We start from the raw sequence: 12,905 nt of genomic DNA, 5'->3' as shown, positions 1-12,905 counted from the left end.
AATGTGTAATGTGTAAACCATGGCCTACTGTGAAATGTAAATGTAAACCAACACCTCCAAGCTCATGGCTTTTTACTCAATGTGATACAGTAGCTTACCTATCTGTCCAGCGATGACCGGCGGCCGCACTATGAGCAGAACCAACTTGTCGAGTAGGAGGTGAAGGAATCGAACCACCGGCTCCAGCTGGGAAGAGTTTAGAGCCGCAATGCTGGACTTGAGCTCGGCCTCCAGGTTGTTCTCCATGATGCGCATGTCTCCTATTCTAACTGGGAACATGTGCTCATCCAGGGCGTGAACCAAGGCAAAGAACTTATCCAGGTACTGGTCCTATAGTGAGAGAGAGAAAAACGAGAGGCATTGGATGAGAACAGAGAGTGGAAAATCTGTGGGTAAAATAAATGCAATGCAGAAATGGGATATAGAAAAAGAGGGATGGTGAAAGAACAGAAGAGAGGAAAGGGGGGAAGCTTAGAGCTTATAGGGAAACACATGTTTAAGTTAGAGAAAGATGAATAAAAAGGGCAGGAAGGCAGTCAACAAACAAAAGTAGGCTTGGATCTACTCGTCTGTAACTCTGAGCCGGCAAGTTGGCTCAGCGAGTGGAAACCGCAAAGCGAACATTACTACAAGAGCACAGGAACCTAGCGCGTGTAATCGACGCCAGCGGCAGTGATTTATGAGCACATTAGTCCCAGTTAGGCTCCTGTGGACCAACGTCCTGCCCTCCACACCACAGCCGACACAGAGATGGAGTGGACCTCAGTAGGAACCTGGTGAGCTGAGCCGCGCCCAGTAATGAACTGGTGCTGGGAAGGGAATTCCTGTCTACATGTGGAAGCAATGTGTGGGTGCTTCTCTTAACTTTAACATGGATATATAAAATGGTTATGTTTGCGTTGTGTAATGTTATGAAATTGATAATTCAGCGACAAATATTACTATGACGCTTTTCTTCTATATTACTAAAAACAGCTTATTTTGGGGATCTAATGTTTCTTATGTTCCAGCAGCAATTCCCCCTGGCTCAAATATATACAGATGGAAGAAAGGGGGGGAGCAAGAGGGGTGACAGGTGATGACAAGATCCACATAAACACTGAATACAGCCCAGTTACCTGTGTGTGTAGGGCTGAGACGGACACCACTTCCACATTGAATACTCCTCGATGGTTATCCACCCACTTCATCCCCGGGAGAGGAACCTGAAGAACAATAACACTGAGTTAAAACTGTGGAGCACTGGCAAGATTTATAGTTTTCAATTGAGCATTGTTGGACATTGAATCTACTGATAATAATTATACAGTTTGAAGGCTGCTCTTGTTTTTCCATCTCACCCCAAAATACACAGTTAATGAGCTTAAATGATGTTGGGTTATCCTTAATAATTTGTTTTTATCAGAACTGATCTTTTATTGATATTAACTTTGAAATATTTGCATTTAAAATATGTGCCTTACATCTGGGGAGAGAACAGAGTAGGATTGTGGAGGTTTTTCCAGAGACACAGGAAGACAGAAGTGTCCCGTCCGCAGACGGCCGCTCTGCAACATGGGGATCCACTACAGAGACAGGAAGAAACAAATCAAATACAGACATCAACCATTTTTTATATAATATACTAAATTCATTAAGGTGTTTTTAAGGCTTTAAATAGAAATTCAGATGTTGTTGAATTCTCTAAATAAATGCTCAAGCATGAACTAGTGACAGTGAGCTTCCCCAGGGACTGTTACCCACCGTGTATCCCACAGGGGTCTCCAGAGGAGTGTTCTGCTTCTGCTGGCAGCTGACGTGGTAAAAGGTGAAGAGAATGTGGTGGTGGTCCGACAGGGAGGCTGGCAACTTGATCTTGATCTCATCGTGGAAGTCAGGTGATCTGGTGACGGCAAACAGTGACAGAGATTCAAGACATCGTTGAAAAACATGTGACAAGCAGCTAGCTATTCATTAAATGTATAGATTGGGAGAGACAACCACACTAAATAGATTCATTCATGTGGACAGGTTAAGTCAATGACTTGGGAATATTTGTCTCAAGAAAGAGCAAGGGTACATTGAGGAAGTCAATTCATCTGATTTCTATATATACAGTATATTCCTACATTAGAACACTCTGTCTGCGAGTCAGTGCCCAAAAACAACAGCCCACAACAACAGCAGGCCCATTAAACAACCCACAAGGATGTAAGTGACCAAAACTGTTTGAAAAAGGTCAGAGAAAGGTTCTTATTTCTCACGGGAAACAACATTTCAGAAGGGAAAAGTCCTCAAAAACAAACAACTTAACTGGTGTAGGAAAGATAATGGTTTATTAGCCGGGCCCAGGGAATTAAAGCTAAAAGCACAAAAGGTGGAAGCTTTCCAGATTTACAAAACAAATCCGTTTGAAAGAGACCCTTGTCATTCACTTTTCTCTCACTTAGCATTAAGGTCCTGATAAAAGAAATATTGTGCCATTTCTGAGCAAAATGATAGACTGTAATTGACCGTTAACTGAAAGAGGTCCTCATGCCTGAGCCACCTAGTCACGGTCGCACATTATTCACAGGTTGATTAACTTTGGCCTTGAATGTTTGACCCTTGGGTGTCAAATGACAAACCACCGGGTGTCGTAAAAAACACCGAATAGTGGTGATAAAAATATAAGAGACCCCTCAACTCTTATGTACAGACGAGGGAAACTCAAGGACACCATATGACCATAACCAGAAGGTTGACTCAACTCTTTCTTTAATGAAAGCCATCAAAATGTAGGACAGTGGAGGTATAAGAGAAGACGGCACAATAAAGGTGAATTAAAAGGGAACATCTGTGAGTTTAATTACAGATTATCCATACGATATAAAGCATTTTGGCTTTCTCAAAATCTATAGGTAAACCGGCACTGCCAAGGTAAGCCATTAAATAAATCATATTGTGATAACGACATAATGGTCGACATTAAAAAGAGTAGGAAGAGAGAAAAAAAAAGACGTATGTTTTTTGATATGGAGATTTGGGGATCTTTGGATTAATCTAATTTCACCTCAGTGTCCAGACCGGTCACTCAACAACTTTTAAACAAGTTAAATTGAAGACTTTTAAGACCCTTTTAAGACCATAATGAATTAACTTTAAGACCTATGTCAAGTACGACAGATGTGATGGAATACCAGAATCCCAGAATTAGACTTCCACATAATTGAAGATAAGGTGAAGTAGCCAAGGAGAGAATAACCCTCAAAATGCCACATTATCTTACAAGCTACAGACCCAGGTTGTGGGCATCCAAAGATTTTCCAACAGACAAGTTTAGTGAGATCAATTTCTGACCAGTTCTACTTTGGTCTTGTTTGAAGTTATATTTCAGAATGCTAATATATATGTATCGTAAAGAAACAACTGTAACACACTAACACTTTTTAAGCTATGCAGGCCGCCTACAATGAACGTTAACATAATTAAGACCAGGCTCAATGTATTTAAGACCTATATTTAAGACATATTTAACACTTTTTTATGCCTTCAATTCTGATGGGGCTAAAAGAGGGTTTTGTAATCTTAGAATGGCCGACTTGCCTCCTATTTATCATTTCATCTCTGCAGCCACCAGGCCTCCATGCCTGCAGCGCCTCTGTAATAAACCACCATGTGCCAAAAGACCAATAACCTACCTGTTATGGTACACCACGGCAGTGTAGGCCTCTTTCGCGAAATCTGCACAACTGGACTTCCCAAATATCACCTGGGAGGATAATTAAAACAATACTGACGTTCAGGGACACTTGAGCTCCATGAAGGAATGAATTATGACTGTATCTGAAGATGTGTATTTGTTAACATTCACACAGCTGTAGAATAACATGAAAATGTAAAACAAACATGAAAATGGTAAAAGTTCTTCAGCTCTTGTGGTTTGGCTGATAACACTTGGTAAGTGGTAACTGTTTTCTGATGACGTACCGGCATTGCATTGTTAGGATCCTCTCCATTCATGAATTGCACTTTCACTGTGATGTTGCGGGCGGAGCCTTGGCGGTTGGCGAAGTTAAGACTTTGAGGGTTCACATAAAGCAGATTCCTGAAAAACACCAAAAAAAAAGCACTGAAACACAGACAGCAAATCAAATCAGTGCAAAATATATCTCGATTTGAAAAACAGAAACTTGCATTCACCCTATGGAAATCCTTGAGTACACAACTTACAAAATGATAAACATCATACACCTTACATGAAGGATTAATTCACATTTTGCAATTACACCCTATACAATGGTAAGATGGTAACAATTAAGTTTGAAATAAATTGGTGAAAAAGGTGAATTCAAAGCACAATTAGAAACCAACTTAAACCATGACCTCTTATTCTGATACCTAAACCAAACATCCTTGAAAGCGCTTGATCATGTTACCTTACATGGTTTAATCAGTTGACATGAACTGATCAATTTAAAGGGCGAGGTAAACCACAATGTATATAAAGGACACATGGCCTGTTACCAACCATAAAAATTGCAACATAAAAATCATAAATCACTTTGAGAGGTATAAAGATAAATAACTCCCTAAATACAGTCCTAAGTCAGTAACATGAAGGAAAACGTTTTAGTCATTACCATATCAAGCTTTTATTTTGGAAAATTAACTCTAGCAGTTCAATTTGAGGGTTAAAAATAAGAACATAATGTATTTAACGGTCTTTACCGTTGCAGTTGTTGTTGCCAGCAGATGTAATGTTACAAAAAATAACTATTACTTCCCTGCTGGGAAGGAGGAGGCCACCCCAGAATTGGAAGTGCAACCCAACCTGGGATCAGCTGACAAACCACAGTGACGTAGTGGAGTCAGTGGGGTTGGCCCCACAGAGACCACAGCTGGAACCACAACTGAGGAGGAAGCGTGGGAATCGCTCTTGTCTGATGATTGGAATTTCTCTTTCTGTTGCCCATCACTTAGTTTGTCCCAACAACTTTATTGGCTGCTATAAACGTGGTTTCAGTTTGAAAAGAAGCTGTATAAGCATTGATTGTTGCATCACCGATTGGACAGTTCGTCTCATCAGATTCAGCTGAGGTTAATGAGTGCACATGAACACTCAATACAAACTGTGTGTTACTGACTGCAGCTTTCCCCAAATAGTGTTATTCACTATTATTTAAGAGCATGCAGAGAAGGAATGATGACTAAGAAGCAGGTGTGCAATATTAAGAGAAGATAGTCCTTTATTAGCATAAATATGTTGGACTTTTAAAGGGAGAATCTAACATCTAATCATGATAAAGGATCAATTAAAAAAGGTTTGAAAGATCTGAGCATGACATTTTTATACAACTTGGGTATAGAAAAAGAAAGAAAAAGAAAACATCAATCTTAATCTTTAAAGAAAATCATGGAATATAGCAAAAACCTTTATAGATAATCTAAATTTAAGTTTATGAATTTAAAAAAAAATTGATGCAGAATTGATAATAATCTAGGTTGAAAAAATCTGAGATTAGCCATGAGTTCAATTTAATTTAATTCTTCTTGGTGCTTCCCAGGGATAAAATTAGAATACATCATTCTTAAATTAACAAACCGCTGTGGATAGCACATTAATTATCGCTCGTAGGGGTTATCAATACATTTAAAAATAAATTACCTCGTTGAACTTGGATACAAACATGTGCAGAATATGACCGCTCCACAGAGACCTGAGAAGACCAGGTCAGGTTCAAACCTTTAACACCCTCACCTCCAATCTTCAGCACTGAACACTGTGCTGGAATGAAGGATACTGAATATCATTACCAGCTTTATGCTGATACAGCATTCTTGCACGTTCACTCAGCTCACGGCCAATTCTTTTTTTTTTTCGTAGGACCTTTTCTTTCTGCTCTGTTCATATGAAAACCGTAGCCCTTCTTTAATTACTGAGAACTGAGGTAATCCATCCTTATAACCATAAATGACTAAAAAGAGCTCATTAAGATGACCGTGGTATTTCAGTGTGCACTGTACCAGCCAAATGTTTCCATTTCAAACCAAAGCTCCAGGCCATTGGGCAATTATCCCAGTATTTTCAGCTATTTGTCATAATGTGAATGTAATAATTTAGTAATACTTTCATTTGCTGTACAACGTGCCTGATTAGTGCTTTACTTTAACAACAATAATGTCCATAAAAGATGCTAACAGGACATTTTCAATGTACACATTCCTGTATGAGCCAAAGACTGCAGTCTGTGTGGTCAAACTTTTTTACACCACATATGGACACGTTTATTTGAGCTGGAAACCAAGCAGTAAGCAATGCCAACAGTATAAATATTTATATTCCTATTAAAGTTTATATCAAGTCATTTCAGTAATTAGTTCCCCCCCCCACACACTCTCTCTGGCTAATGGTGAACACATTTCACCGACACTGCAAGTCTGCTTGAAATCACTTACGAAAAATTTCCCTCAAAAAATAGGACAAGAATGATCCTTTAAAAGCTGCGAGCGCTTCATGACGAACACCTGTACACACTCGTATTCATGCAATCATTCAATGAGCCAATCACGTGGCAGCAGTGCAAGGCATAAAACTGTGCAGATACAGGTGAGGAGCTTCAGTTATCATTCATATCCAAGATCAGAAAGGGAGAAATGTGATGCCTGTAACTTTGACCATGTTTAAACAGTTTGCAGGTAATCAATCTGGTTTGAGCTCCTTTACAAACTTAGACAAACTTTAGGATTCGGCCTAACGGGAGATTTGCAACATGAATGTGCTACAAACAATGTTCATGGAGCTGTGTCAACAAGATCCAGTATCTCAAAGAAACACCTGAAAGAATTGAAGCCATGAAGAACTGAGGCTGAAGGAGAAGCCCTCACCAGTAGGAGTACGAGCTGGGTGGGTGTGTACTCCCCATATCTGGTGACTGGTGGCATTACAAATATTACACACGCTGTGGCAAAGCTGAAAAAACCCAGATAAGGCTGAGCAATACATATCAAGATGATGAGTACACACTGCCCAGCCTCTCTCACATCATTCATGTCCAGAAGCTCAACCCTGGCACAGATGTCAGGCCCGGTCCCCTCTCCCCGAGCAAAGAGGGAAGGAGGAGTGAACGGAGGAGAGCTCGGTGCTCGGCTGATTCAGCAGGATGCTAAATCAAACCCCGGAGCATTAATTACACACAGCCTTATCAATCAGAGCAAAGTGTGTGCAAGGTTATAAGGTTTGAGATTGATCAGGCTGACGATCCATCAAAAACCAGTGATGGCCATTGTTGGCATTCTGCTGATCAGCTAAAGCGCCGCACTATAGATGGAGAACAGTGTAGGGCAGGGTGTGGTATGGAGAGGGGATTGGGGTTAAATGGACAGTGGGGAAGGGAGGGGTGTAAATGTCATTTGCTCACTGCTGTGATTTGTTTGTTCAGGAGAGGGAGGGCTTCGGGGGGGGATTTAGGAGGAGGTGGGGTAAACAGCTAAAACATAGTAGGGTTTAATGATCAGCTAATCCCCCCCCTCCTGTACAGACGGGGTATATAAAACAGAGCAGCCTGCTGCTCTCACATCATTTTAACAGCAAGGACGTCTATGTTATAAGCAGAGGGAGAGAAACAGGCTCAAAGAAGAGGAACACAACAGCAGTGCAACAGTGTTTCAGAAGATTACTGTCATTCCACCGTCAAGGACTGGACGGCGAAATCATGATGAAGCTGTTCTGGCTGTTGCTGCTGCTGCTGCTTGCTGATTTCACCACTGCCGTCCATTTGAAAACCTCAGGTAGAGAAGAGCCAACCACCTTGCAACCCACGCACCATCCCCACGCCTCAACCACGGGACCGAGCCCCACAGAGGCCAAGTCCCGCTTCGCCATGCTGGACGATGTGCGGCTACTTGCAAACGGCCTCCTGCAGCTGGGCCAGAGTTTGCGGGAGTTCGTCCACAAGACCAAGGCCCAGATCAACGACATTTTTCAAAAGCTGAACATTTTTGACCGCTCGTTCTACCAGCTCTCCGTTGTCACGTCAGAGATCAAGGAGGAGGAGATCGAGCTGAAGAAGACCACCAACTATTTGAAGGCCAACAATGAGGAGATCAAGAACCTGTCGCTGGAGATCAACTCCAAGATCAACGGCATCATCCACGAGCGCACGAAGCTGCAGAGTAAGGTGGGGAATCTGGAGGAGAGGCTGAAGGGGCTGTCACAGAGCCTGGTCCCTGCTGAACAGCTCAGTGAAATCACAACACTCAGGGTAAGCAACTTAGGGCTGACTCAATCACAACAAGTTATTTGCATGTTTTAGTGGATGAAAGTGACGATTGAGCAAATAAAAACTGCACAAACTTAGCTAAAAGTTTCCAACTCCAACAAAAGCAGGTAAACTCATTACTTTTGTGTTCTGTTGTTTAGTGTTACAGGCTCTTTGTTACCATCCTGTTACTGATAATATTGCAAATTATACTCATCTACTAATAAGTGATATTCAATCTGTAACTATCTGTTTGTTGAATTCATGTCACACATTTTACAAATTCAACATATGTACAGGGAGAGAGAATGAAAGTATATTTTCCTTGTGGCATTTTCAGGATGTGATTGACGCACAAGAGAGAACGATCACCAATCTGCTGAAAGCTGTGAAAGAGCAGCACGATCAACTTGACCACCAGAAAGTCAAGATTAAAAACCTGGAGGAAAAGGTAGGCAACCAGTTTGGAAGTTTAGAATACATTCAGCCTTTAAAGGCCAAACATCTGCTCTCTGTGAGAATTCGGTTTTAGGAATATTGGGAATGATGTGGGCATTTTTCAAGGGCTGACAACATCATTTAACCCAGCGCATTCATTTGCATTTCCCTGCAGCTAAGCTATGACAGTTTTCAAGATACAGGCGATAAGCCATTGGATTCAGACCCTGCAGCTCAGAATATGTTTGAGTATCTGACAGTAAACTCAACTGGCCTGGACACAAACGGTAAACTTATTTAATTATTTTTGCATAAGGCGCTTTTCAAAAATGTGAAATATCCGAAAATAATAAAATGTGGATGTATTTATTTTGGTATTGTGCTGCAGACCTCCCCGTGGACTGCAGTGAGCTGTATAACAAAGGAGAGGCCAACAGTGGAGTCTATGTTATCAAGCCAAACCGATCAGAGCCGTTCAACGTGTATTGCGAAATGGGTTCAGGTGAGTGACACAACCGCAATTTGAAGTTTCAGCGAAGGCATCAAAATACGTAGTTTGTGTTCAAAGGCATTGACATACTTAAAGATGAAGTCACTAGCGTGCATCTCAGGGCAAGGAACAAAAGACAAAAGGTTATCAAGCTAGACAGCCGCAGGAACAGGTTATCAAGAAGGGCACACACAGGGGTGAATAACCTATTTACACTTTCTGTGATAAGGAATCTCCCTGATCCTTGTGCAAACAGGTGCGTGACTTGTGCCTCGAATTGAAATATGCTTCTCATCCACTCTGCAGATGGTGGCTCAACTGTCATCCAGCACAGGATCGATGGCTCAGTGGATTTTGACCAGACATGGGAGAAATATGAGGAAGGATTTGGAGACCTGGAAAGTGAGTCGCTTTTTTTAAACTTTGTGTTACATGCCAGATTGGCCCTCAAATCGAGTATTAACATAATATACACGGTTGGGCCATAGGTGGTTCTACTCTGTTGCAGAAGTTAAGTAGATACAAATAATTACACTTTTATTTTAATAAAAAAACAACCAAAGATAGCCCCTTGTAGGCCTAGTGATAAGAAACAGAAACTGTTTCCCCATCAGCCCTAAACTGACAGACTGAATCTACTGTCTGCTTAACACACAAAGATTTGGCAACTTTCCCTGCAGTACACACAGGTTCAAACAGCTGCTCACACATGCAGTCGTGCTCCATTCCAGAAGAATGGCTCCTGCAGCCATGAATTTAAGTTGCTCTGCTACTTAAGTACCTGTCAAATATTTATACCTCACAGCTAACTGCAGCATGCAACCACCGACCAAGGGCAACACGTGTAAAGCATATATTCCTTCTGGATTAAAGATGCAGGATTTAAGACTTTACTAGAGATTAATTTGAAATTGATAAATAATGAGTAAAATGTTGTGTGAGACTAGACAGAATTGACTGCTGCTGAAATGTTTATAAAAGGTTAAAACTTTATGTGTATGTTTAACACAGAGGACTTCTGGCTGGGCTTGAAGAAGATCCACAGTCTGGCCCAGCAGGGAGCTTCCATCCTACGTATTGATTTGGAGGATTGGAAGGAGGAGAAGCACTGGGCTGAGTACCGCTTCTTATTGGATGGTCGCTCAAAGGACTACACCCTTCACGTCAGCCAGTTCTCTGGTAGCCTGCCAAACGCCATAGCCAACATAACCGGCACGAGATTCTCCACTAAAGACAGAAATAACATGAGCCAGCAAAACAACTTCTGCACTCGCAATTACTCAGGTAAAGAGATTCTCAAACCCGATTCTCCGACTGAATCCTCAGAACAGCAATAATCCAAATCATGTAATGAGTTGCCGACACGATCAATTTGTTAATACCAAGTTATGTGTAACTTGTGCCTCTTGTCTTTACCCTCTGGCAGGTGGTTGGTGGTTCAATGGCTGCGGAGAGACCAACCTCAATGGAAGGTATTTGTGGCTGAGGGCAAAGGGACGCTCTGCGAGGAGGAAGGGCATTCACTGGAAGCCAGGCACCGGGCCCTCGTATTCCCTCCGGATGACCAAGATCACTGTGCGACCAGCCCCAACTCCTAACACCTACAACTGAACCCCCGCGACTCATACCTTCTGCTCTCTACCAACACTGCAGGCATTTTTCATAAACGTTAGTAATATGTAACGCTCAACCGATAAGTTTCATAGGGAATGGAAAGCAAAGTAAATCAGGCATCAAACAAAAATCTTGATTTATATGCAACATTAAGCAGATTGCCTCCTGATTCCATTCAGACACAGACTGGTGCAGAGTCTGACTGAACGGGCCAAAAAATGGCAGAAAATGCTGAACTGTCGCACTGTTGCAACAAATGCCACATAGGTCGTTAACCTATTGGGTCTGATCCAGCAAGGACAGTAGAATCCTCATGATGCAACATCTGCAATCCCTTGCAAAATGGACATATTGATCCATAATCAGCAGCCCGATTTAGTGCCTGTTGCAAAATGTCACAGGACAGCATTTGGGGAAAAATCTATGGGGAATCTTAAACTGAGATGACCTGGCCATCTTTTTGTTTTGTGAAATACTCAAAAGTTAATTTATCTTTGTGATGTGAAAACATACTGCATGCTAATTATATACTGAATGGCAGGTTTCTAGGCCGACACAGCAACAGGATGGTCCATACTAATGAATGAGGGCCTTGCTTCACCAAATACAAAAACTGGACTTACAAACCTTGGGCAGCATATTACAAAAAACTTTTCCTTTTGTTTGTTCTATGTTTTTTTTTTACTGTGTAAAGTATTTAAACCATGTTCATGCTATTATAAGATATATGCTGGTACTCATTTCCATGTATTTCCTATGTTATTGAGTCATATTGACTCTTGTCCATTCTTTCAACTCTACTGTAAATGTACCTCATCCTAACACGTAACCCTGACAAGTAGCGATGTGCTAACGAGTCATGTTGACAAAATAAAAATCAATGTGGCCCAACACCTTTCCAACATGACTGCATTAGTTGTCTGAGGCAAATAATATTTCCCTGCAAATATATTTCTTCTCGATTAAATGATATGGACTTATATAGGAATTGCATGCTTACATATTAATATAATCTGGATAATTATTATTAAATCAAAGTATGCTCATTATTTACAGTTTTTAAAAACAGGATATTCAGATTAATGTCCTCTCGGAGACTATTACTTTAAATCTGGAATGTCTGGCTTCTAGATACCAACTAAAGTCTTTTCTATTCAACCCCATGTTAAATTAGTTCACACTAGTTAATCAGTGCCAGATAAATCTCTCTGTGTTTCACAGCAGGGATTTAATCTGGTGTCTGTAGTGACATTCCCACGCTAGCCCTGGTAGTTACGTCAACCCAGTGATTGGTTCACAGAGCTGGCTGGCTACGTCAACTGGAAGTATGACAGAAACCATGGCAGAAAAACCTAGAAAGTGTCCAAAGATTGGGATGCTCTATATAGAACCGGAAGTTGGCATTGAGCAAAGGGTATTGGGCGGAGGACAAGTCAATGTCTGTGTCAAAAAGATCCGGCATGGCATCATGCCTCTGATTTCCTAACACCGGCATTCAAAGCACTTATGTGGTAGTAGCAATATCTCGGCTGATACGATTCACTACAAACCAGGGACTTTAACAAAAATGGCAATATAATGGTATCTCTGAATTAAACAAGCTTGTCTAAAAGAGAGAGCGATTGTCTGTGAGGATGCACGACATCTGCACACACTTACAGTTTTTGTTTAATTACTGTCATGTAAGAAGAGAAAGACAAAGGTTCTGCACTAAAGGTTTAAAGAAAACATTGTAATCTTTCAACAATATCAAACCACACTGCTTCTGGAAGTCTTGTATTTCTTTTCATGATAAAATTATTTAAAAAAGACTGTGAATAGAGTAAAAATGCCATGCAATCCTTTCACCCAGTCCACTTAGCTCTCTGCGTGGATCTGGTATTTGTTAATCTACGAGGTGAAGGCACCTGTTATCTTCAAACAAACAAGACATGCAACTGCAATACATGTCATCAGCCACATCTGGTTATATGAACATCTCTCAAAGAGAACTTGGCATAAATAGCACTTGTTCAGAATATCATTTTCATTTATTTCTTTAAAATAAAGAAAATAAATGAATAAACTCTATTGAATAATTTGATTAACCTGAAAGGTAATAAACAAACACTTATTTTTCCATACTGCGAAAATATGTCTTTCCA

At 40.9% G+C, this 12,905-nt stretch overlaps 2 protein-coding genes across 4 annotated transcripts in view; one reads left to right on the top strand and one right to left on the bottom strand.

The window, feature by feature from the left end:
* Positions 1 to 12,905, bottom strand: part of dock7 (dedicator of cytokinesis 7) — a 43,206-nt gene that overhangs the window by 19,655 nt on the left and 10,646 nt on the right. For all 3 annotated transcript variants that reach the window (XM_053429736.1, XM_053429734.1, XM_053429735.1), the window contains exons 15-20: positions 3,949 to 4,066; positions 3,660 to 3,730; positions 1,744 to 1,882; positions 1,464 to 1,565; positions 1,119 to 1,205; positions 99 to 330 (exon numbers count right to left, since the gene is read on the bottom strand). In XM_053429736.1, the coding sequence (XP_053285711.1) occupies positions 99 to 330; positions 1,119 to 1,205; positions 1,464 to 1,565; positions 1,744 to 1,882; positions 3,660 to 3,730; positions 3,949 to 4,066 (749 nt within the window). The remainder of the gene's footprint in view (positions 1 to 98; positions 331 to 1,118; positions 1,206 to 1,463; positions 1,566 to 1,743; positions 1,883 to 3,659; positions 3,731 to 3,948; positions 4,067 to 12,905) is intronic.
* On the top strand, positions 7,524 to 11,654 carry angptl3 (angiopoietin-like 3). The gene is made up of 7 exons (XM_053429733.1): positions 7,524 to 8,222; positions 8,560 to 8,670; positions 8,833 to 8,944; positions 9,046 to 9,159; positions 9,454 to 9,549; positions 10,159 to 10,431; positions 10,574 to 11,654. Exons 1-7 carry the CDS (start codon positions 7,674 to 7,676, stop codon positions 10,756 to 10,758), a joined length of 1,440 nt encoding a protein of 479 aa, XP_053285708.1. The 5' UTR covers positions 7,524 to 7,673; the 3' UTR covers positions 10,759 to 11,654.

Source organism: Pleuronectes platessa, chromosome 9 (genome assembly GCF_947347685.1).
Source record: "Pleuronectes platessa chromosome 9, fPlePla1.1, whole genome shotgun sequence".
NCBI lineage: Eukaryota > Metazoa > Chordata > Actinopteri > Pleuronectiformes > Pleuronectidae > Pleuronectes > Pleuronectes platessa.
The sequence above is the reverse complement of the archived record's forward strand: the minus strand, read 5'-3'. Positions and strand labels throughout refer to the sequence as shown.